The sequence below is a fragment of the Tympanuchus pallidicinctus genome, unplaced genomic scaffold (genome assembly GCF_026119805.1).
Source record: "Tympanuchus pallidicinctus isolate F22 unplaced genomic scaffold, pur_lepc_1.0 scaffold12, whole genome shotgun sequence".
NCBI lineage: Eukaryota > Metazoa > Chordata > Aves > Galliformes > Phasianidae > Tympanuchus > Tympanuchus pallidicinctus.
Window position 1 is genome coordinate 13,589,938 of NW_026294637.1, and position 26,953 is coordinate 13,616,890.

The window sequence follows — 26,953 nt, forward strand, 5'->3', positions numbered from 1 at the left end:
CACATTCAGAAACGGACATAAAGTGGAGACAACTCTTTTTATTTCTGTACACTATTACTGTAACCATATCTAGATATGGATTGAAAAAAATCATACTGAAATTTGACTAAATGAATCCACTTAGCTACAGACATAAGAGTGCAGCTAAACACTTAGCAGGTAGGTCACTCCCATGCTCAACTGCACTGATCAGTTACATTTACACAAAGGCAATTTCGTGTGCATTCCTGAAATCCCTGTCCTGAAGTTGGTGCCAGGCCCGAGCTCATACTGTATGCAACACCATCCCAGCTGCACTGTCTGCCCTCCCATGCCAAAGCTCACATTCACATAAAGAGTGGTTTTACAGTGAGAGTTTGAGCAGAGAAATGCAAATAACTTCAGAAGTATTTGTGCATCTGCCTCAGAGATCTAGTTCATATACATTAAAAAAGGAGCGTGGAGGAAACTAAGAAAAGTATTCCCATTTAACTCTGTGCCGTGTCCAATGAAAGCACAGGGATGGAATCAAGCTGAAGTTTTCCACTTCTGTGAGTCAGTATGCAGCAAGTCTAGGCAGAGTCATATGACTTCATTAGTGCACTGCATAACGGACTCAGTCGGTTTACATTCTCAGGGTTAGCCAACAGCTAAGGTTTGGGTTGTTTTTTTGTCTCTCTCTCTCTTCCTCTAGCTTACCAAGGCAAATTTTATTGTTAACAGATGATGAAACCTCACTTTTTCCACCAGCTGAGAAAATGATAGCCCGTTCTATGAAGACAAAAACAGTGAATGTCTCGTTACCTGTTCCGCCTTCAGTGTCAGTTCAATAAAAATCTGCTGCAGCTTTTCATTAACAAAGTTGATGCAGAACTGTTCAAATCCATTTTTCTACAGAAAAAGGAAACAATAGAAACTTAGAATCATGTAGTAACTCTTAATTCTTATGCTGGCAATATCAGGAGAAACTGTAAGGAAATACTGCCAGTGACAGATAGGTTTCTGATTTTATAGGCATGCTGTGTAATCTCAGATCTTTCAAGATCAATGAATTAATCTCTTTCAATTTCCATCAGTATTTCTTGCTTACTAAGTGAGACATTAGCAGGGAGAACTTAATGCCCTGGAAGCTGGCCTATTTTTTTTTTTCTCCTTTTACTCTGGCCATAAGTTTGTCTTTCATGTTCTAGATTATTTCCCCTGTAAATAATAAAAAAAAAAAAACCTCTCTCAGGTCAGACCAACTCAAACCCTGAGTAGTGCATTGGCTTACCTGGAATATTTCAAAACCATAAATATCAAGGACACCAATGTTGTATTCTTCATGGTCTTTCTCCATAGCTTTATTAATGGACTAAAAAAAAAAACCACAATGGAAAACAAAGTAAATTTTATATATTTAAATTATATGCCCTTATTTAAATTATATAACCCGTTATATAAAAGGGTTTCTGCATAAGTAACATATTTGAATCGAATATATATATATATATATAAATAGGTTATACTACTTTCCTTTTTAATAAAGTGTTTTTAATAGCTTGAGAATGAACAATATACTGTCTTGTTTTTCAGTCAGTAAGCCTCTGGACTTTCTTTGTAAGTCTTTCTCCTTTGCAGCAATGAGCTCAGTTGAAGGAAAAAAAAAACCAAAACAGTGAACAGAAAAACAGACCAGCTTTAAATCTGATAGTTGATGAATTTTGCAGATAGCAACATGAAACTTTTTACCAATTTCCGCATTCAATTATTTGACACAGCAGAAATTTCAGAGCTGTCATGATGAGGAACACTTGTGATACACTAGCAGTGCCACCAAGCAGCAGACTTTACTTCATCTAGCTAACATCTGTGGCCAAAGAAAAGGCTTATGCCCCACCAATTCAACCACCAGAGTCACTTGGTCAGAGAGTACTCCAGCATGGAGAACAGAATTCAAGCTTTTGCTCAAATGCCACAACATCAGGATGCTGCAGAGACTGGGATAGGATAACAGGAGGCCAGTAACATAACGCACCAGTTCTGCTCATTTTAAAATGCTCAACTATATAGGAGAAAGTGAGACCTGTTCCAGAGAAGTATGGATGCCAACAGGAAGGAGATACCAGGACAGGACAGTAGTGGCAAGAAACTGAACAAATACAGTGCTGAAAGCACAGCTCATTTGCTTCAAAGAAAGTGCAGCATCTGTAATAAAATCCGTGCCTTGTATGCGAGCTGTGGTCATGTTCCCTCAGCACTGCTCAGTACTACGGCTAAGGTTTAGGCAAAGAAGCATACACATGCTGAAAAACAGATGGACAAGAGGAGCTCTGCAAGATACAGTCCCAGTGTACTCATATCAGTACTTCAACAGAAGGAAATCCAACTTACATCCACCAAGTAATCAAAAACGCGGGCATGAAGAGCCTTGGCCAGTGCATCCCTAGTGTAGCAAGCCTGTTCCACATTTAGTGTTACATTAATGGACTCGGATTTGCCTCCCCACTTGCTGTCCATCTGTCTGCTGGTCAGTTTTTCCTTTAGGCGGTCCTGATTAATTCCCAGGAGGAAAGCAGGGAAAGCCAAAACTGCAAGAAAGATCAGAGTTGCTGGATTATGATTTACACTAAACCAATGCAGAATAAAAGAAAAAAAAATACATATATATACGAACTGTGTGGTTAAAACAATCACAGAGATGGCATGGTTGGAGGAGATGAAAAGAAAACACAAAGCTCACACTTAAAATTGAAGCTAATGAAAGTGGTTTGTAAACTATGAAAGGTTTAAAAAATGATGAAGAAAATAGTGCTGCTTTCTAAAATCCTTTCCCCTTCTTCCTCTAAGGATATTGCAAAAAAACAAACAAAAAACAACCAACCTTCAATTCCCTTGCTCTTTATTTCTTTTTACTTTTTTTAATACCTTACTCTGAAGCTACTTTGCAAATTCTGGCTTCCCTTTCTAAAAAAAGCAAAGCAGAAAAACAGGCATCTGCACGAAGCAACAACAAATCTAATGTTTCTGCATCTTTAGCAGGTGACAGCTGCAGGTGGAACAGGAAAAGAGAAACTGTTGAAAGCATATGGAAATAACTCCCAATGGTAGCTCTTGCAGGTACTATTGCACTTCCACTAAACCACAATAATCCTCTAGTGACGTTTCTTCCATGTTCCTTTGCTTTCAGATCCACCCTGCTCATGTGATGAGGACACAAAACAATCATTAATGCAGCAGCCACTTGAGCTTTACAAATCCGTAACAGAACAGCACAATGATTCTTTAAACCCCTTACTATTTTAATCCAAAACTGTTTTTTTAATTGTAAATAACTGCCAGCTTTATGAACCTAATTTCTTACAATCAGCAAGGTAATTAAATTTACCCTCAGGGGAGCAGGAACAAGGGGACTAATCAAAACTGAGTTGCTAGCAACAGCTCTGGTAACTCACTGAGAACATGACATGGCTAGCCATCACATATTGTAGAAAGAAACTGCAGGGTATTGTAGACCAAATAGGCTCACATATACTGGAAAGATGCTGGAATGAATTATTTAGCCAATATTAACTGTCAGAATTTATGAAGATGGCATAATGATAAGAACCACCACGCAGAGCTCTGAAACTTTTCCTTCACAGTGATAATAATTCACTGGAAAGGAGGAATAGCTGAACATGACCTGATAGACTTCACACTCTTAACATGCCTGATTTTTTTCCATTTTTAGGTCTAGAAATTACTTTAAAGTGGGATATGCAGGTAATTGAAGAAACAATCCTCAAAGAGTAATGAATGGTGTTCCATGAAATAGCTTATTGCACTGTCTTCAAAGAAGCTGTAAAAGATGAGGATCGCTTCATCAGTTTTCAGGAAGTGTAAAATATATCTCCCAGTACAAACAAAGTGTAAAGAGGGACAGTTTCAAATTGTTTTCAATATGCAAAGAGAGTAAGTAGTATTTAGCATGATTTGTAAGGAAGACTTTCCAGAATTTCCAGAGGTACTTACACTCCTCGCTCTCCACTGCTGCATAGTTGCCAACTTCTTTGAAGCTAATGTTTCCCAAGTGCAATATTCCAGCCACAATCTGTAGCACCAACGTCTGTTCCTCTGCAAAGATCCCAATCACACTCATTGCATGCTAGGAAGAAAAGAATTTTTAAGCAAAGAATCTTTTCAATGACTCTCTCCATTAAAGTCATTTCAAATTTTTTACCTTAAAAATTCAAGTTTTTCAAATGAATTCAAACACTTAAGGCAATGAAATTTCATTATCTCCAGAAATTTCAAGGTGATAGAAAACCTGATATCCTACTCGAGCATTTCTGTTCTTCCTTTTTAACCATTAATTACAGAAGCATTTACATACACCACTTAAAGACGAGTTAGCTACATAAATTCTTGAAGAATTAAACTTGCAGAACAACAAGCACCTGCCCTTAAGCTTCACACTGAAATCAATTTCACTGCAAAATGCGAAACAAAGAACAGTTTTGTTCCCTCTATACAGACAGTTTATCTGCTGAGATGAACAACTGTGAAACTCAAAAGCAGCACAATCTGTCTGGTTCAGGCTATTTCAGCCACTGACTAGAAAATGACTGACTGCATCATTGGGCTCTGAGTACATGACAATATACAGGATGTCTTCTCAACGTAACTTTTCCCAAAATACCCAAGTAGCTAGAATCTACAAGTAATTTTTTTTTTTTTTTGGCTGAAATCTCTGACCCATGCCTTCTTAGTCCCTTTATGCAGCCTCCCAGCTGTGCTGTTTTTAACAGGAAGAAAAGATTAGGCGCTCTCAAGAATCAAGGTGAAACAGCCTTCTTCTACATGTTCCTTAATGGAAGTTCCTCACCATTTTCACATTCTCCATACTAACAGAAGTTTGTCTGCATACAATCCAAGAATTTGCACCATTATGAAAAAGGACAAACAGAAAACAAAATGTATTTCTACACAAAGGTGGAATTGTAGCCATCTTCTCAGGATTCTTAGACTGTAACAAAGGTTCTCCACAGGGTAACATACAATCTCTGCAAGTAAACATAATTTATGTACACTGCCTGCACATGAATTTGTCATTCCCAAACCAATGTCTTTGCTACAAATGGACAGTGAGATGAACACCCACTGCTACACAAATTGGTGTCAAGAACTCACCAGTGTTTCTTGGAAATCAGATTTGTCATTGATGTCATCTACTTTGTAAGACCCAGAGAGACTGAGATAGTAATAATAATCCATACTGGTAATGCCAAGACTGCTTTTTTGTTCAGAAGAAGCCCCTTCAATTAACTAGAAAATAAAAATCTTCACGTTAGTCACTGGGGAAAAACTTTCAGCACAGATAAAGTGGGTCAGAAACTGGTGACTGAGCCTGAAATTACTGGAGAAGACAAGGATAGTGCTGTGCCAGGCTAGTAACCTTCTTATTCTTTCACTAGCTTGACCTGAAAGATCAGATGCTTATTTCCATTCTCATAAATGGTTTAGTAAACATCTAGTCTCTTTACCATAAAGATAAGGCAAAGCTGCTTTTTCAGTCTTCAACATTTTACCTAAATCCTCAAAAGCAACATATTTTCCATGCTTGCTGAAAGACAAGCACAGTTGCCCAGATGTACAGCAGTGATAGGAAGGAATGAACTAATCTCCAAACAGGATATTCAAAACCCCGTGGTTTTCTAACTCTCTGCATCAAAAAGCCTCTCTCAGCCACAGAAGAAATTCAGAGGGGAACTGCAAGTTGTTTATACACCTCAGAAGAGGAGAGTGCACAGCTTCTGGAGCAAGTCTAGCTCCAACTCAGCTTTCCATCTTCATAACAACACTTCAAATGTATGTGAAGCTGCATGCAGTCGCTCACTTACATTGCACTGCATTTACTCTAGTTTTGTAGAGCTTGACTTCAGCTGATAAGAAACGCTCATGTCAAAGACAAGAAAAGGCCAGAAAAGCTTTTTGGAACATAAAAACCTGGGGATGTTTGGAGGATTCAAAAGCTGTTATCCTATACAGCCCATAAAAACATAATTAAATCTCTATTTCAGAGCTGTCGTACAGAGTTCTAGAGCAGAAAGTATGATTGTATAGATAAGTTTATAGAGAGAATTGTTGGAAAGTTCTCATTTTCCATTACATTCTATAGGATTTCCCCATACGAAAGTTATCAGTGAATTTCCAAGCTGATCATTTGAAGTACATTCTTTAGATGAAATGCAGATAGGCCTATGTTAGATGGTGCCTTAACATGCTATGAAGTTTTCCAGTGATATCCACATTATCTTTTTAAATATGCTTTCAATAACCTCACTGTGTTGTGAATGACTTTTTAATTCAAAAGGAAAAACTGGCACAAATTATTTTAAATAACTCATAAAAGAGCTGTAGACTTCTGACCTGGTAAAAAATGTGAAAACTCCTCTCTCCAGGATTCCTCATTACAACTCGAGATTTTTCCAGTAGGAAGTTGGAGATTTTCCCTCCATCTGGCTCTCCACCTGGGCTAAACTGGATTTCAAAATATTTCCCCTGCAATAAATAATTAAAGCTGTTGAATAATTAGTAAATATTAAATCATGTACTGCTTGTACTGCATCTCAAGGACCATTAGTATGATATTCATCTTTCTGAACACAGTGACTTAGCTGGCTCAAGAATTACGAAAGCTTAGATTCTTGAACTATCACATCTTCCTTCTTTCTTTGTTTATACAGTTAGACTAGAGATAATATGCCACATGGTAATGCCAACGCAGAGAAGCAATGAGGGGCTTCTTCCCATTGCTGAGATCCTTGCTTAGCATAGAGGAAGCCATAATGACCACTTCTAATGGAAGTCAATTTAGCAGATTTATGACCAATGAAAAACAGTGTTGTGCTTGAAAGCAACGTAAAACAATTATTTTTACCTTTCTGTGATGCATTTATCATGTTAACATTCACACTGGCTTAGGAACAAGTATCAAATTTGTAAAGCCTACGTGTAACTTTTCTGCAGTGTAACCTATAGCAAGCTAGCTACTGAACACTTGCTCTCAATATTAACTTGAGTATCTTACAAGGACAGACAAAAGATTGTTGCTGCCTATTTTCTGTATGTAATACTAAAGGTACTTCCCATTAAAGAATTCTAAGAATGGTTTCATTTGTTAAAAAATATGCTTTTAAATTATATCGTTGCATGTGTTTTACTGACCTGGATGTTTTGTTACTGTTATTTGCTTACAGACTGAACATTTCATTTTTGACCAGCAAGAGTAACAACTTTGCAATCAATACAGAATGAATAGAGGCCTATCAACATATACCGTATATTTTAAAACACATTGTACTTTATATACATGTCCTTAATTTGTAGTCAATCTATATTATACTCCTGAATAATGCGTCTGTAACAGCACAGAAGTTGGATAATTTCTAATGGAGACAGACTTACAAATCTGCTCGAGTTGTTGTTCCGCACAGTTTTTGCATTCCCAAAGGCCTCCAGTAAAGGGTTGGACTGCAGAATTATATCTTTCACATGCTAAAATATTAGGAAACAAAATAAATAGAGATTTAAAAAACACTTTTTTTTTTTTTAGATTTCTTTTTTTTAAGTTCATAGGAATTTTCCAGAAAACCACAACAATCTAAATTATTTATAAAAAAGCATGTAGGTGCAAGTGTGGAAAAGATCCTTTTGGATGGATAAGGTACAGAACCTTTTATCAGAGTTTTTATGTCCCTCTGTTTTGAAGAAAATTTAACAAAATGCCTGAGGCTGCAAACAACTGGTCCTTCCATTCACTGTTGGGCAAAGCAACACAGCCAGTAAATTGATGTGGTTTTCTTTCTTGTTTTTAAATAACTTCCTTCCTCCACACAAACACTTAAATCTTTTGCAGGGTCTGAAACTACAACCAATGAATTCTGAGCAGCAAGAAATTCAGGATTCTGCAAGTGCTTGAGCCGACTGTTTGGGGGCCAGTGGTATTGCTACCTCACATTCAGAGACAGCCATAAGCAGCCTGTTACTATCGCTTTTGTATTTGATCCTAGAAGTTGGAAGTAGAAGTTGGTCTAGCTATTAGCTTCAGAAGAAATCTAATGTATGCTTGGCTGTGTAAAGACGACTGAATTTTACTTCAAAAGAGATTGCTCAAGGCAACTGGCTTTACAGTTCGTGGTCTTCCTCTACAGACAGACACCAGTAGCATACCTATTAAGAACAAGAACTATTTATTGTTTTAAGTAGATTTCACAGATACTAGCTAACCTCATAAAAAAAAGATATTTCCATTGTTGGCTCTCAAATGTATGCATACAAATCAGATTTAATAGAATTAATAAAAACATGAAAAGCCAGCTCAGTTTTCAATAAAGTATCAAGCCAGAAGGAAAAAAAAACAAAACATCTACTAACAGGAGATTGCTGTTCTCAACCTTCAGAACAGAACAGTAACTGAAGTATCTTTCTTACACTAACTTCAAAAAGCAAAAATCAAACGTGTAGACATAATACTTTTAACAGAGATCATTCCAGGTCTGTGGATTTACCCCATAAGGGCTCTCATCACACAGGTGATGTTCAGGCATGCAGTTCATTATGCTCTTCAGCTGTCTCGGCAGTTGAGGACAGGCACATATTTACAGCTGCTCACAAGCTTCTCTAGTAGAGTGCCTACTGGCTGCCACTGCCTGCCATGGCAGACCTTTGCCATTCTGCCTCTAAACTCAAGTTTCAGACTGTGCTCACAGAATGGCCCAGGTTGTAAGGGACCTCAAGGATAATGAATCTCCTGCCACATGCAGGGCCACAAACCTCCACACTCAACACTAGACCAGGCTGCCCAGGGCTCCATCCAACCTGGCCTTGAACACCTCCAGGCATGGGGCATCCACAGCCTCTCTGGGCAGCCTGTTCCAGCACCTCACCACTCTCTCTGTAAAGAATTTCCCCCTGACATCCAACCTAAATCTCCCCTCCCTCAAATTAAAACCATTTCCCCTTGTCCTGCAGTTGTCAACCCTTTCAAAGAGTTGACTCCTCTCCTGTTTGCAGGCTCCCTTTGGGTACTGGAAGGCTGCAATGAGGTCACCCCGCAGCCTTCTTTTCTCCAGGCTGAACAAGCCTGGCTCCCTCAGCCTGTCCTCACAGGGGAGGTGCTCCAGTCCCCTGATCATCTTTGTGGCTCTCCTCTGGACCCTCTCCAACAGCTCCCTGTCTTTCTTGTAGTGGGGTCTCCAGACCTGGACACAGTACTCCAGATGGGGCCTCACAAGAGCAGAGGGGGACAATCCCCTCCCTGTCCCTGCTGGCCACCCCTCTTGTGATGGAGCCCAGGATACCATTTGCCTTCCGAGCCGCAAGGGCACACTGCTGGCTCATGTTAAACTTTCCATCTATCAAGACCCCCAGGTCCTTCTCCACAGGGCTGCTCTCAAGCACCGCTCCTTCCAGTCTATATGGATGCCTGGGATTCCTCCGGCCCAAGTGCAAAACTCTACACTTTGCCGTGTTGAACCTCATCAGGTTCACCTGGGCCCACCTTTCCAGTCTCTTGAGGTCCCTCTGCATGGCATCCCTTCCTTCCTCTGTGTCAACCACACCACTCAGCTTGATGTCGTCAGCAAACGTGCCGAGGGTGCACTTGATTCCACCATTGACGCCATTGATAATGATGTTAAAGAGCACCAGTCCCAAGACAGACCCCTGTTACCGCTTGTTACCAGTCTCCACATGGACATAGAGCCATTGATCACCACCCTCTGTCTGCGGTCTTTTAACCAATTCCTTATCCATCAAGTGGTCCACCCACCAAATCCACATTGTCCAATTTGGAAATAAGAATGTGGTGGGGGACCATGTCAAAGGCCTTGCTCAAGTCCAGGTAAATGACATCAGTAGTCCACATAAATGACATTGGTGCTCATACTTTAGTATTATGCTGTGTCAACTCACCTGTACTTTAGGGCCACCTCCTGAAATTTTGGAGATGTAACTCATGATATACTTAGCAGCCACAGTCTTCCCAGCACCACTTTCCCCACTGTGAGAAAGTGAGACACAAAATATACCTGTTAGTTTTTAAATAACTAAGAATTGAGTTAATCAGGGTATATCTTGTACAACCTTGCTGTTAGTAACAATACTATAATAATGAATAATAAGTAATTCAAGTTTTACATTGGGTAAGTTGATAACAGACTGTCATACAATATTGCAGTACAGATTTGTTTATGAATAAATAATTCTGAATAAATCATCCTGCATGGATCCCAGAATCTCTATGGGAATTCAAAGTCAGCAATAATGTAAATTGAGAAATAAATACGCTCAAAATAAATCAATTCCCAATTAAATTAAGTGGGATTTCAGATCTTAACATACAAACTCATTTGAAACTCCAAGCCTTGAATGCCATGCCAGATGCCTACTTCAGTTCTTTTTTTTTTTTTTTTGGCATTCCTGAATGAAATAATGAGACGTTATTAATCACATCCTGAATGACGGAAGAACCACCTTCCTGTTCCTATACCTCTTGACACAGGGTACAAGAAGTTTTAATACTCCATACTAGCTTTCACAATTCCTTCCTTCCGTTACAATATTTCAATTGTGAATACAGTTTAGAACATCAGTAGTTTCATTTTCTCAGAATTAGTAAGAGCTTCTCAAGACGAAAAGACGACTGGCATACCAGGCAATGCAACCTCAATGCTTTATTTCATACCTTACAGCTAACCTGTATTTGAGGAGAATTCCTGCAGGCTTACGTAAGTGTTGGGTTAGTGTCATTAAGAAAAAATATTTCAGATATCTTTATGTGAAAATCTGTGCTGTCCTTATGTTCCTGAATAATTTCTGTGAATGTTGGCTCTTCTATCTTATGCCTACTTGTTCCTGGATATGGATCAAGCACGCATCTTTTCCTGTACAAATTTTAGCTACGTTTGCCAGAGAAACATCAGCATGTCCTGCACAGGAAAAGGACTTGCTGAGAATGTCAACACACAGCTCCTTATCAACATGACTAATGGAGACATTTCCAAAGGTTTTAATTCTGAAGAGGCTCCCCACGCTGTCAAGCTGCAAGTATCATTTTACATCTTTAAAGTTTCCAAACAGTACAGAAATACTGAAATGATTTTGTCAGAAATGTTTTAATGCATCTTTTCCTGCCTGCAGCTTCATAGATCAAAAAAGTGAAAAAATACTTCTTATCTCAACTGTATCAACTTTTATTATTCAGTCATCTCTTCCTAACAATCAAAGACAAGAAAGCCTGTATAATTCATATCTATGACATTCTGAGGCACAGACTGAGTTTTCTAAATGGCAAATCATTGTTAAAAACAGCTACAGTTTGATTAGTAGAAAAATAGTAACTTCTTCAAAAAAATTTACTCACAGTAAATTTGCTCATCCTGTAGAACAAGATAGACAAGCCCATCTAACCGAAAACGTATTCTTAAATTGATACATGCATTCTCTGCTGGATGTTAAAAAGGATCTGGAGCCAAATACTCAATGAATGTGAGTAGATATTATTTATCAAGAGGTAAAAATATAGCACATTTCATTAAGATTTTCTCATTATCCTTCTCCTCTTTGCTCAAATTAAGCATGGTTTACATTCATGATTCTGTAGTGTTTGTCTTGGAAAATTATATGGAGGCACATAGTTCCATTTTATTGTTAGTCTCTATTTCAATGTAAGTTCTCCTTCACAGTAAATGAATTTGCCTAAAAGACTGTTTTTTTTCAGTTTGATTCACACATACGCATCCATACACTTACATTTTCAGTATTAAAAGTTTATTCGTCAGAGACCAGTAAATAGCTCCAACTAAATTACTGCTGAACAGGATGATACATTATTTATGAACTCAAGTAATTTTAGCTGATGTCTTCTGCCACCACTAAGATCAGGTACTCAGCTCTTACAGGGAAATGATTCTCATACAGAAGCTTTTTCACATACACCTTACTGCTCTGCTGCTATTACGATGATTCAAGAATATTTTTTTAGCTAGAAGTACAGAGATTTTTAAAGGCAGAAAAAATGACAATAATGGCTGACAGTAAGAAGCACATTAAGCTACAATTTTCTTGGAGATTTTTCGAACACCATATGCTCTCAATCACTAACAAAAAAAGAATGCTTTGAAAGACACATTGTTTTTCTAGAACTATTTGCAATGTCAGAAAAGCAAAGTTTTGTTCAGTGAAGTTAATTAATAATTAGCTGCAATGAGAATAAGAGTATGAGCAGCAGGAAATTTTTAGCTCCTCCTTTCTTTCCTTCCTCCCCTTCCAGAGGAATTATGAGGGCAGCTCTGAAAGTAATGCCTCCTATTCTACTATATTGGCCAACAGCATCAGAGTTGGATGTTGGTGGTAAGGCAGCAGAGGTTGAACCTTCCCACCAACATTCCATTCCATTCCATGTTGTTGCTGTGTGACAGATGCAGCAGAGGGGCAGTCTGACAAAATGGTGTCTGACATGGAAGTGCATGAAGCAATGGGGTGGAACTGAATTTTTTCATGCAGAAAAAATGGCACCTACTGACATTCACCAATGCTTGCTGAACATTTATGGCGACTGAACTGTAGATGTGAGCACAACAAGGTGGTGGGCAGCAAGTTTCAGCAGCAACAACAGTGACAGTGGGGCATCTCTGCTGGTACAGATTTTTGTAAGCGTGGCACACAGGCTCTTGTTCATCACTAGTGACATGCATAGCTAATGGCATTGAGAAAGAGTGCTTCATACCTAAGAACTTGCTCTATCAATAATGATATCATACTCTTCATATCTGCTGTATTTTCCATGGAAATAAATAAGAGACATTACTTCCAGAACAACCTACATATAATCCTTTGATTAGAGTATACAAGCAAGATCCAATACAGAGCCTCATTCTTCTCTCTAAAACTAACCTGCTGAGTGACATTTAATGTAATCTCCCTGGCTGCAATACAATAGAGGACAATATAATAGTTACCTACATAATCAGGACAAGATGAACATTTTAATAATAAATATATATAAAGAACGCTGCGTGTAAAGTATTCTGTCTTGTCTGAATAAGCTTTTTAGATTGTTTACATACAAAATCCCCTTTGTCCAATTATGTTCAGAGACCTCAGTAACATAATTTCAGAGACATAATTTCCCTTCTGCAACTGAGAGCTGTTAACTAATTTTTCTTACTACATTAGACTTACATTTCTACCACTCCCTCATTAAAATCCAGCTGTATTCCCAGTTAGTTTACCTATAGGAGTTTTACAACTGTCATTTGAGTTTTATGGAAAGCCAAGATATAGAAGTTTACTTAAAATCTCAATTAAATTTCAATCTTTATAGGCTTAAGATATATACTAGTTGTTTGCTAAGAAGTCAGGCTTATAAGTGATCTTCCATTAATGTACCTCCCTAACATTTAAGATGCTGTATTGTCTTTTCAGGCATGCAGTTGTCACATATGGTTTCACTGCATCCGAACATTACCACACAGAGTTAAAATGTAAACTAAAATTACAAACAAGGAGGTCTGGAAAACTGCTTTAAGGCAACTGCAGCATCTCCTGGCAGAAGTCACAGAAAGCAAAGACTTCAAATTTAAAGAAAGGCAACACCTTAAGAACAATCTGGAGAAACATTCATAGCGACACAATTGAAAAATAATCATCATAACCACCATGCTTTTAATTAAAAGAAAATGGTAGTCTAGAAGGAATTAAAAATCTTAAAAGAAAACCCTTGGTAACTACAATCTTGAGTGGACAAGTCATTGCTGATGTTTGCAAGTGCTGCCACTCCCAATGAGGAAGAAATAAAAACAGCCTGATGCAGCAGACACAAGTTTATGAGCTTGGTTCAGTAGAGGCCCCAATGAAGTATTATGCTCAGTACCATGAAGTCAACAAGAAATCAAACTCCAGCAAAGCTGCTTTGCTCAGATGAATAAACTCCCTTGTTAATTCTGCCTGATGCATACAAACGAGGGAAGAAAGCCACAAGTAGTGCTCCCTCCTCCCACAGAAGCACACATTCTGCACCTGCACACAGCCCAGCCACAAACCAGCCCAGGAATAACATCACTGCATACACTGCTAATACCCATTCAGAACAGCTCACGGCTCCTCAGCAATAATTAGATACGTATATATAATTTTCTTAGCTTATTTTTTTATTTTCTTAGCATATATGCAATTATTCCACTAATGAAATAATCTTCTCTGGCCCTGGAAAAGTTGGCTGGTGAGATTTTGATTTTCAAAATGAGTGTTACTGCATAAATAAATAAATCTACAAACAAATAAATATATACCAGTGTTACAATCTATTCAGTCTTTCAGAGAACTGTATTTTCTTTCAGATCTACTTTCCTCGTTAATTCCCTAACTTTCTGAAGAACTTTTTCCATCAGTGTTTAAATGCATCAGTTACAATGCAGGAACTAAACATCCTGGCCAAAGGTTGCGTGGCCCCACCTCCGACAAAGGTTCCTGACTACAGCATAACACCTCCGGGGCCTTCCTTCACCTGCCTGGAAATCTGCTCCCCACAGTTTGAACACACATCCCTTCCCAGGGCTGGAAGTAGAAGCCGCAGGTGCCCAATCACATGCAGTGGGAAGATGGGTGTGCAGCAACCCCTTCCCCACCATTCCTTTGCCTCTAAATGCACCATCAGACCAGATGTGACTGAACTAGCCCAGGCTACGCAGGATTTCTCCCTTTCCCTCTCTGCAAAGGCTCTCTTTAAAAAAACAAATAAAATTGACTGACATTACGAAGAGAGAAAAGAAGGAAAAATTGGGTTTGTTTCTGTACTAGCTTGCTCTGTTTCTTCTGTTCCAACACAAATTTTCAGTGAAGCAATTCCAAACTTAGGCTAGCTGTGAAGAAGATAAGCAAACCAGCACCTCTTAATAGCCACACTGTCATCATCACTCCTTTCCCAAATGCCAAAGTTTTATGGAAAAAAATTATGGTTCACTGAAATGCAAGGTCCATTTGAAGCTGCTCACATTCAGCAGACTTCTGTGGAACTGAAAACAAACAGAACTGTATCTCAATTTTCTGACAATCAGCAGCTTAGGGGCTGTAATGCTACAGTCCTTGGCAGCTATTAACAGAGTGGTAGAAGAGCAGATCAAACATCCATTTCACACCAGAGCTGCAGGATCTCAGGAATCTCCAGTCAGCCATCAATTTCAGTGCTTTCTGCTCTATGAAATTAAGTAAAATGTATGGAAACAAAATGGTGAATTTAATAATACTTCAGTTTTAAGCCATATCTAGTCATTAGAAATTGTGACGTCACTCTAATCACAAAACATGAGATGTATCTAAATGTGGGCAAAGTATTAAAATATCAAATGAAACAGAATTGATTTTAAGAACAGCTAAGTCACCTGATTTCAGAGAAATAACTTCATGGCATCCTAGAAAAATGAATACTATCATGAAAACTATCCGAAAGTCTGCAGTTTTTCCAGTTTGCAATAAGACAAATCATACAACAAATAAACACTAGAAAGGAAGAGGAACTCTTTGAAATGTCCCTGGCAAACATTTTCTGATTTTGTAGTATATTTTAATTAATTCCAGCAGAATTTGCATCTTTTGTGCACAGACTGAGAAAGAATTCACTCTGCACTTATGCAGTGCAGGAACTCTTGAAACACATCATCCATCACTTAAACCCAAGAATTCTCCTAAGAATTTTAACCTGTAAATTCAAAAAAGCCTGCATCTCAGCTCTCTGAAAATGCAATTCCACTGCATTAAAAACCTTTGAGGCAGTAGCAATGTATCAAGAATTATGCTTTATATTAACCACCCACAACACTTCAAGAATTTTCACTATAAATTTAGCTTCATATGAAACATTCCAGGCTCTGGAATGTGATTTTGTTCAAAAAATCAAAATAAATCTCAATTTTACCCATGCCTAACAGACCTGAATTTGACCAAATGGGACTGGTAACTTCACAGGGCAACAGGCATCAATTTTCCAAACCAGATGGCAGCTCAAGGAACAATTCAGAAGTATGAGAAACAAGAATAAGAGAAAATGAATTTGGGATTTTTGAGACACAAGACTATGCTATAGGTAGCTGCCCATAATAGGAAGGCCAATACAGTACAGCATTAATGTTTGGCTGACCTTCCTACGTGCAAAACCAACAATTTCCACATACATACATACATACATTTTTGCTAATGTTGAGGGCAACAACTGTCTGCTTTTCCACTGTATGCCGTCACCAAGTAAAGCACGGCCTGGATGAACCCCAGGCACTGATCACGTGAAATAAGACAATGAATCTAACTTACAAACAAATATTCCTCAACAAGGATCATCAGTGAGAGCTGCAACCTCTTTTCTTAAATTCAATAGCAGTTAAATTCATAGTGATGCCTGAGTGCTCCAAAGAAAAACAACTGAAAGCTCAGAAAGACTGTTATTAATGGAATATTGGCTGTTAAACTTCAAATAACTTTCTTCCTCTTACTTTTCTCTAGTTCTTGACTGATCCATTCCCACAGACCAGTGTTCTCCAAACTCCTTTTGTAACCAACGAGCAAGACATTACTGAACACAGGCTCCCAATATATGCTTATAATGTGGTTGCTTATAGATTATATACATGTACTACCAATGTTCTAATACTTTCATCCTAGACTCCCCCAGTAGATCACACTGTAAACCTTACAGGGCACGCACTCCACTCTCAACACCAGTGCCAAAGGCAAACTGCAATTCCAGGAGCACCACAGGGAATTTCCTAAGTGTTCTATGTAAGAAGGAAAGTCAAAGGATGGATAACAGGCCAGCTCAAATATCCTGTATTTCTGTATGCTTTCTTTTATCATAAACCATTTATAAGTTCACAGACAGGGCCAAAGAGTACCTTCTGCACCCAACATTCACTTTAAGTAATGCCTATCATTAAACAAGTTCAGTAATTTTACAGTGGATTCTCTCAGCCTACTAATTCGGATGGAATAATAATAAGGAATAATTGTTAGTATCTGCCTCGTCCTTTTGCCTCTGACTGAAAGCAAGTTAAATTCTGAAATGAACAAAAGTGCATTTACTTTTAACTGGGAAAAAAAAAAAACCTAAAATGAACATGCTAATGCAGTCAATGTAGTCAATGTGTCAGATTTAGCTAGCAGTGTCTGTGGCTGCTAGAGTTGTTCATTCTCACGTGGTCACTTGAGCTATTGCTATTAGGTGATGGGCAAGAGGCTGGCTATGAGAGAGAGATTTGTTGTTAAGCTATCAGGATTCCACCAGAAAACAAAAGGGAGGGTCAGAACATAAACAACCAACCTAGAAAACCCCAAAATATTCACTGGTCGTGAACTCAGATGGTTCTTATTAGTATAATAAAAAATTAGCTTTTCCCTTTCTTGAAGTTACAACAGGAACAAGACAAAAAGATCTTTTTCTTACCTAATAATGACACACTGATTTTCTCTGTCAATGATCATGTTTCTGTACATACTGTCTGCAAGAGCATAAATATGTGGTGGGTTTTCATACTGTGCCTAGAAGGGGAGATAGAACATACATTTTTCAACATAACATAACTTTAAACAATGCAGAAAGAGAAAAATAAATTTATTTCAATTGGAAGAACTATATTCCTGGAAAAAAAAACAATTTTCAAATCCACTTACAGGAATTTTTGTTTGTTTAGTTAAAACAAACCAATCCCTGGTTTGTTACTGATCTTTTTCTCACCCATAATTCTCTTCTGAAGTACGTAAACACACCATTCTAATAATGGCCCATAATTGAAATACATTACTTGTTCAAGATAAATTGATATAATTTAAGCCTATCCCATCGTGTTCGTGTGCTAACAATAAACTACCTAAGCCACTACAGCCTGGTGCTGTAATGGGATCATCCTCATCCACAGCACCCGCCTAAACTGGATGGTTTCCCTGGTCTTCTACCATGGACATGCCTAACTCAAACAGAGCAGAAAGCAGAATTTTAAGTCCATAATGTCCTTCAAGCGTTATTTTCAAAACCAGCATCTATTTTTGGCATCCCAATTTTCTTACTCTACTTGTCTAGTTTGTGACATCTCTACCCATATTCTTCAAATCCACCAATGGCCATTTTGGTTTCTGTGCCACAGTTTAAGCAAACAGTAGCTTAAAAAGTGTTTTTGCAGGAGGAGAGGCTTGTCAAGGGGAAAAATCTGGTATGGATTAGAGTTAATCAATGCAAGTATTTTCTTGAGAGCTAATTCTGTGTTTCAGGGAATTCAATTTGAGGACTCAGTATATGGTGAAGGGTATCAGCCACGTTCTTCCAGGTTAATACAATACCACCAAAACCCAGAAACAAATGCTTCCACGAGTTTAACCACATGGAATAATATTTACACCCCTGCCAATACTGTAGTACATTGCAAACTGCTTTACTTACGGCTCCCTGGTACATTTCAATCTCCTTTTCCCCGAAATATGGCATTTGCTTGAAAGGATTCACAGAGATTAACACAGAGCCAATATATGTCTGAATTCAAAAGCAGTTAAGGTAACCACAGTTTATACAGTAGTATCTTACCACCAGATACTGCAACAGCCTTTCCATATATTACACAACAGGATACAGCTTCAAACAATACAGAAAAAAGAAAGCTTAAAACAATTCTTAATAAAAATGAAATTAGAAGGCTTACACGAATATAAACATATCATTCAGTGGGATACTTTCATATTATCAAAATATTTATTTTAGGACAAGTTAAGCACAGGAACATGTATTACAGGCCCAAGTCCAACATTCCCTGAACAAAAATACAGAAAGGAAATGGTATATTTGAACTGCTTTGCTCCTTTGTAACTGAGAAGATCATATTGTTAGTATTGAAAAGATTGTTTTGACCTTCACAGAATGAGCTGTACTGACACATTCTGATCTCACAGAGATTGTGCTGAGCGTGCAGACAGATGGAAACCACCCGTACTGAGCTGAATTAGACAATTACTCAGCTGTGTGTACAAGGCAAGGAGCTAAGGGAGTTAGGTAATGCAGTGCTGTGGTGATATTTTATGAGCGTAACTGTTAACAGTTACACTGGAAGACATTTCCCTGGAAGACATATCCTGCAGGCTCCCCTATAAAACATTTCAGTTTATTATTACTCCCAGAAATTTTTCTTGCAACATTCTGAATGTCAGTGTTTCACAGTTCCACATTCAGCTGTACATCCGCCTACACTTACAGCGTAGGTAATGAATTGTTATACACGCAACTGAAACAACTGGTACTACTTTACAGGCAGGACTGGTTCCTTGAGCTGGAAGTTAGCAGTGTGCCCATGTCAGTGAGTTCAAAACACTGTACTGTTGGTTTCACTGAACAAGCTGGAATTGCTCACAACTGAACTTACTTATCCAAGCTTTCCATACCTAAGTAGGAAAACTGAGAAATTTATGCTGCTGTGTTAGGCTGTGTAAGAACCATTATGCTGGTGCCCCAGACAGAATTGCATTAGTCAAAGAACTACTATAAATCAGTGAACGTAATCTCAGTATTATTAATTTGCAATGCTTTCTTCATACATTTTTAGAGTGACAACATCTGGGCCTCCAAAATATCAAGCACTCGTTGTGCCCGTATAACCATCTGAAGTGACAGTTTTCTGTTGGTAACAATACCAGCATTTTCTGGGAAGAATCAGTAATCTCTGCGCAGAGTAGCACAGAGAAATGTTCATTCATGGGTGAGCATAAGAACAGTTGAAAGATTCAAGAGATAGTCTCCAGTTTAGAACAAAAAGCCTGCACAGAACTGCAAAAGGATTATTTTTCTCCGCACAAATGAATTATAATGCTTTTAAAAGAAGAGTCTGATAACCCATGTGACCACCAGGCCCCTTGGAAAGCACACAAGCTGCTTCAGTAAAAAGAAAAAATAAAACATCTCTATGTTAATCTGGTACTCTCACTTTCGTAAGAAAAAAAAGCATTGAGCACTGAAAACTTTGTGAATATTGTGCATGGAAGATGCAGGACTTCCCACTGACAGAAATGTTTCTTCTATTACCAGGAAGAGTGCTGTAGATTTCCCCAGTACAATCAGTCTGAGAAATTCTTTGCAACTCACATATGAACTCACAGAAAACTTGAACAGTTCGAGATGGAAACGTCAGCACAGCCATAACATGACTTCTCCTCTACCGGTCCTTGCTAAAGCTCTTACTGTCTGAGTATTTGGAAATAGGAGAAGTTCTATTTTATTCCCATTCTGCTAAAAAGAAATTAAACTCTTCAAAATAACTGCTCTCCATTCGCTACTAGCTGGTACCAAAATCCTGTTAAAGCAGAAGAACAGTATCACCGCTGACTACAGGTTACAAAATTGATTACTGTAGCTTGTGTTACATTGTAGAAGCTAAAAATCAAACAGTGCTTGTGTTTTACATCAAGGAAGTCTTTTCATGTGAAATTTCCAAAAACAAAAACATTTTTGGTGCTGAAATTTGTTTTTCTTGCTGTTATATATTTGACTACTTAAATCTTTCACATTTTCATTAATTATAATGAATTAAAAAAAAAATTATAGCACAAGCATCGTAGATTTACAGATGTTCACATGGTCACATGTTTTCATCAGCCCATGATTCAGAACAAGTTGTAAACAGGGTTATGTAATAGGAGAAATGCTAATGTGAAAGCATTAGAATCTGGGAGGTAAAGAAGATAACACCATCTCAAAACATGTATGTAAGGCTTAAAACTATTAACTCTTGATCAAGCATCAGCAATGCTGGATTAGCTTGAGGGGTCAGAATGTATGGAGCTACAAAATTACCTTCAACAGTGACAAGAACTACCACATAAAAAAGAATTGTGCAGCATCTTAATTTCAACCTTCAGGGAGGTTTAAGTTAGATATTAGGAGGAAATTCTTCACTCAGAGAGTGGTGAAGCACTGGAACAGGTTGCCCGAGGTGGCTGTGGATGCCCCATCCCCACAGAGGCATTCAAGGCCAGGCTGGATGTGGCTCTGGGCAGCCTGGTTTGATGGCTGCCGACCCTGCACATAGCAGGGGGTTGAAACTAGATGAGCATTGTGGTCCTTTTCAACCCAGGGCTTCCCATGATGCTCTGATATGACGCTATGATACACCCGCAGAGCCCAACTAACAGCAATACTAAAAAGGATACAAAAATATAATCATCCATGTATCGCTTCTTTAGGTTCTCCACTATGGAATCTTCTGTGATTTTGGAAAGAAGGACCATATCGTCCACTCCGCTGTGCTTGACATTGTGGCTCTGCCAGTGATATCTGTAGTGCCCTTTGCTTCCCTGCAGGAAAACACAATACGTATATAAAAAAAAAAAGGTTACAATATTTCTTATTAGCATGAAATATCTGAAAGCAACCAGCCTAATTCCAATTTCCAAAATGTATTGCTCACATTGAATTCTATCCCTTGACCCAGCTATTGAAAAGCATACACAAATAATGTCACCTTACACATCTCTGAACTATTAATTAAAGCACTGCACTGCCCTCCAAAAATAGCAGTAATTTCACAGGGTTTTGTGAATGTCTACACACAGAAGTGCTCTCAGACGTCAGGCAATTCTAAAACATGCAGGGGAAAAAAAAGAATTTCCAACTGAGATACAGTCCTTAGAAGTTTAGGATGCAAAAATTAGACTCCTGCATGTAACTATTAGTTGTGAGGATAATTAACCATCTGAACTGCATTAAATGGGGATACCCGGGATTCTCCATCTTGAGTCTTCTAATCCAAAACTGGACATATGATGCTGCTACTCTCATAGGAGCTGTGAGACTGATGTCAAAGGCATTCAGTGGTGTTCTGCAGATGATGCTGCACAGCCTGACAGGCTGTGTGCCTGAACAGCCCCTTCTGAGCTGTTAGTCACTGTGCATAACTGACATCTGAATAGATAATCTCTCCCCACACTTAGAGACTACTATTTCAGGATGCTACTGAAAACTCGTGACATTTCAATTTGTACCAGTTGAAATCAAAATCTGTTTTTTTTCCAGCTGATTTGAACTGTAGTTACGTTTCTATGGATGCAACCGCAAACACATTAAATCCAGTCTAGATTAAATGCTCTCTAATCCCAAAACTATTCCTCGAGTCTGACAGGTAATTCTCATGGCACTCCTGTATTTCTGCACTTTAAGTCTGAATTCTCAAATTAGTAATACTGAAATGAATACATTTTACACTAATAAATTGCCATGCATGCTGTCAAGAAAGAAGTGGTTAACAAAACAGTCATCTGGTATATTCCTCCTCTTTCTTAGCATCACAGTTTCAAACAGTGAGATGCATTTTACAGGATCAAGTCATACTCATCAGAATACATGCAACTTATTATAAAGTATTTTGCAGAATAACATAATGCATAATTACAGATGGTAAATAAGACCAGCTGAATTTGATCTCAAATTAACCTGCGCTAAAAACAGACTCATTTGCCCACTGCAGACAGCACAGGAGACTTCTAGGCTTTACCCCTGTTTTTATTAAGTCTTTAACTACTGCTATCCATCACCACTAACAACACTGAAGAGTATTTGTAATCAATAATGAAAAGAATACTTTCAAAAACAGGATAGCAGAGGAAAATACGCCTGAAAGCACACAATCTCATCAGTCCTCTTAAACATCAAATAACCTTACATGAGCTTAAATAAAATAATAATCTTAAAACCATTTCAGTTCACGTAAGACATGTCCATTTCATATTTGCATAATGGAAGCAATGATCTAGAAGCACTGAGTAAATGAAGGAACCAATTAATTTTTGGAAATTGTTGTAAAACACATGACTGAAACCTCAGCTGGATGTCAGGTTATCTGAGTAAAGGGAAGTCCAGCAGGAAGACATAATTTCCTCCAGTGCACTCATCAGCTATTTGTGATATTGTGCTTGAAAAAAGAGACAGGCAGCACAGATTAAAAAAAGGTATAGTATAAAAATAAACACAGAGAATGACAGATTTCATAAAGCTATGCAGAGCGTGGTTTAGTATCGGAAAATGGAGTACGCTACAGAAAACTTGTAAGAAAGGAGACTGTAGGAAACAATCAAGCTGCCCATTGGAAGCATGATATCAGAGACAGCAAGGTCAGTGAGAAAAGGACAGAGCTCACAAAGCCATGGGATGTATGGAAAATGTGCACACAGTTTGTGTAACAGCAAGCTTTATGGAAGTCAGTGACAGCTGCTGACTGCAAGTTACACATTACTGGGCCAGAAGGTTCTTTCCAAAAGTAATGCAACAATGAAAGCAAGAGGGGCAGTGCCAGAAGACTCAGCTTACCTTGAGAGCTGCTCTCCCCTGTGCTTACCCACTGATTTAACAAACAGCTGCCAGCAAATCCAAGTACCACAGTATCAGACAGTCAAATGGAAAAGGCAGCAGTCTAAATGTCCACGAAACATATTGCATGGAGACAGCTGACAGTTACAGCACCAAGTAGTTCACAATAATATTGAATTAAACTAAATAAGTTCCTACCAGTAGTCTGGGACTATTTTTTTCCTTGAAGCACAGCCATACATGAAAATGCACGGAGAAGTGACAAACCATTGGCACACTATTATTAGATTTCTCCTATAGATCTAGAAATAAATGCAAGCTTTAATAGTGACTAATTTCACCTACATGTTTAAGCTTTGCCCTCACCCTGCCTTTTCTCAGGAACCTAGAGCAGGACAGGCGGCAGTGGCTAGCATCTCCTCAGTCCAGGTAGCAAAACAGAGTGTTGTTCCTACACGACGATCCTCAAGTTCTTGCTCTTCCAACCACAAATCATAGAATGGTAGCTACAGAGTCTGATGCAAATTTATCAACCTCAGGCCCTTCCAACTGAGACTATCATCAGCTGACAGTTACCTCATTCTTCTATTGCTCTGAAATAGAAAAGATCTTCCCATCATAAACCAACTGAATAAATCCGTGTCATAGGAGCTGTAAAGGCACTCCTCAGGCCTCTCCAGTGCTGCACCTTTCCTAGAGGTTTGAAAATTATAATACCTGCAATTCGATTTTCAGAACTTGCTCAAGAAGCAAACAATAGAAACGTACTTTAGATGTCCCTCCCAAAATTCTAACACGTGCGAAAAATTTTCCATCTCAAAATTATACTTGATATGCTTGCAACAAATAACTCAGACAAAATTGAACAAAATGTTCATTGAGAAAATACAATTAGGTTCATTTTCAGAATCAGACAAATAATACTGTAATATATACATACACAATGAGGATTTTTAAATGATGACTTCAAGCGGTACAGTGAGCCGGATTTGTAGAAAGCTGTGCAGACTTAGCCAAAGAGTAGGTAGGAAACCAGGAGAAGAACTTAATAGGCAAGGACTGCTGTTCCTCATAAATTAATCCTAAGGGCTGATATTGTTCACTTACTAATGAAGAAGCACAGGCAGTGAATGGAAAAGGATCTGCTCATGGAATGGAAAATTCTAAGGAATGTAACACCAGGCAGGAAAAGTTTGCATGTAATCAAATTATAGTTAGCCTTGTCTTACATTCTTTGAAGGAGTTACAAGTAAACCAAGATAACTGAGCAAGCTGGTTTTACTAACAATAAACAATATCAATGGTAAAAAATCTGGAACAGTGAAATACAGTATGAAGGTAATAGAAGCAAAAAGGAACATACACAGGAACGATAACAGCAAGGTGCCAAAGGGCCAGCAATGCTCCCTCACTGCGCGGAAAGCCAACCGTATCCTGGGCTGCATCCAAAGAAGGGTGAGGGAGGTGGCACTGCCCCCCTGCTCTGCAATGGTGAGACCTCACCTGGAGCACTGCGTCCAGATATGGAGCACAGGAGACACACGGACCTGTTAGACCATGGCAAGAGGAGGGCCACAAAAACTGTCCAAGGGATGGAATACCCCTCCTACAGGCTGAGAACTGGGGCTGTTAAGCCTGGAGAAGAAAAGGTTCTGAGGAGACCTGATAGCAGCCTTTCAGTACCTAAAGGGAGGCCATAAGAAGGAAGGGGACAGACTTTTTAGCAGTGTCTACTGTGACAGGACAAGAGGAAACAGTTTCAGACTAAAAGATGGGAGATTTAGATTGGATATAGGAAAGAATTTTTTTTATATTTTTACAATAAAGTGGTGAGGCACAGGTCGCCCAGAGAGGTGGTGGAATACACTGTCCTTGGGGACTTCCAAAGTCCTGCTGGATGGTGCTCTGAGGGCCTGGTGGAGCAGTAGGTGCCCCTGTGCACTGCAGGGGAGTTGGATGAGATGACCTTTAAGGGTCCCTTCCAACTCAAACCATTCTGTGATAAATTACACCTCAGAATACATTTTTTCTTTGAGTCTTGATGCATCTGGATTTCATTTTTACATCCTTGCAGAACAAACCGAACCAGTAAAGTGATTTTCAAACAGAGATTGTCCTAATGTATTTATTTCATTAGCTTAATGAAATAGTGACATGGGAAGGGCTGGGCTGGCATAGAGCTTGGCTGGGCCTAGCAGCCTAACACGTCTTTGTGTTACAACATTAAATCCTAAACTGATGCAAAAAGATAAGCTCAGCAGATTACCCTATCAGTGGCCTGCAAAAAGCCACAGTACCTCTTCAAGGAGAAAAGCCATGGCTGAGAGAGAAGTGAGTGCTACGAGCCTGGCTGCCAGGGCTGCTGTAGCCTGCGCTCAGAGCAGCACACAGAAACTCAGCTGGCCCAAAAAGCTGGAATTAAAGGAGTGTATGGCACTGCTGTCAGCTGTTATTATTCATGTGGTTGCTGCTTAGGGCTCAAAATCAGATCTGCTTTGCTCTCTGACAAGAATAATATTTATGAGTCACAAGACGGCCCCGTGAGCCAAAGGCCTTCTGTTTGAGAGGCTCCATGGCAGGAGCTCAGCCCCAGTACCAGCGGGCTGGGAACGGCAGTGCTGCCCTGCACACCTCAGCAATTTCACCATCTTCAGCATCAAGCCTACCAAGACTCTGAAGAGCCTAGAATTAACTGCACTGAAATGCTGCAAATTTCTCTTAGCAGCCACGGGTTAACAGCTTAAGGCAATAGCTACATGAACAGCAGGAGATAGGAACATTTTACTGAGGACATGAGGGCGACAGCACCATCAACATCAAGTGGATTTCATCACTTACTGCCAAGGCAGTTCTGGAGATGTAAAGAATGACGTACTAATACTAACTACTTTCTAGGCTTCTTGTACTACTTTTGGTATGACATGGTTAAAGCACAGTATTGTTTTGTTCAGGATGAATAATAAATATTGATGAGACATTTATTTTCAGAACTTTTGTTGCTGGCCTACACCTCATGTTACAATAGCAACTCACAGTTTCTTATTTTTGCCTTTATCATTGTTTATATATGTTTGTGTTATCTTCAGCAACACATATTTGATGTGGCTATAAAAAGACTGAGTCATGCTGTGTCACAACAGGGCTTTCTTTTAACTGGAGAAAAAGCAAATATTTTTGTATTTCAAGCTGTCTAAAAATAGTACATCTAAAAGTGAAGTGCTAAAAACAAGGGATCAGAAGAGACTGCCTATTCTGCCCCTGAGAAAGTGCCTTGTTTCTCTTATGCTCCATCAGCACTGTCTAAAATACAACAATTTACGTATCATAGAAAATCATTCCTTGGTTCCCATAACTGAAAGAAATGCCACACTGCATTCCAGACTGCTGTTTTCAGTAGCAAACATTCGTCCTCCATCAGCATCCAGTAGGGACTCAGCCCCCATGAAGGATTAAGTATCAAAAGATCCTAAGCGCGACCTTTTCTTTCCCTTTTCAGGTATGACAGTGCTATTGTACAAAATCCTTGTAGTTTTTGTCCCTCTGCTCAGATTAGTATCATGATTACAACACACCATGCTGAAAAAGCTGCACGCCACTTACTCTATACCTGATGTCAACGCTTCCGCA

At 38.8% G+C, this 26,953-nt stretch overlaps 1 protein-coding gene across 2 annotated transcripts in view; it reads right to left on the minus strand.

Moving 5' to 3' along the window:
• The window catches only part of MYO1E (myosin IE), an 84,195-nt gene that overhangs the window by 32,070 nt on the left and 25,172 nt on the right, over positions 1-26,953 (minus strand). For both annotated transcript variants that reach the window (XM_052671517.1, XM_052671518.1), the window contains exons 2-12: positions 21,175-21,318; positions 18,425-18,514; positions 17,435-17,529; positions 9,916-10,003; positions 7,408-7,497; positions 6,370-6,501; positions 5,131-5,265; positions 3,973-4,105; positions 2,353-2,549; positions 1,253-1,333; positions 784-870 (exon numbers count right to left, since the gene is read on the minus strand). In XM_052671517.1, the coding sequence (XP_052527477.1) occupies positions 784-870; positions 1,253-1,333; positions 2,353-2,549; positions 3,973-4,105; positions 5,131-5,265; positions 6,370-6,501; positions 7,408-7,497; positions 9,916-10,003; positions 17,435-17,529; positions 18,425-18,514; positions 21,175-21,318 (1,272 nt within the window). The remainder of the gene's footprint in view (positions 1-783; positions 871-1,252; positions 1,334-2,352; positions 2,550-3,972; positions 4,106-5,130; positions 5,266-6,369; positions 6,502-7,407; positions 7,498-9,915; positions 10,004-17,434; positions 17,530-18,424; positions 18,515-21,174; positions 21,319-26,953) is intronic.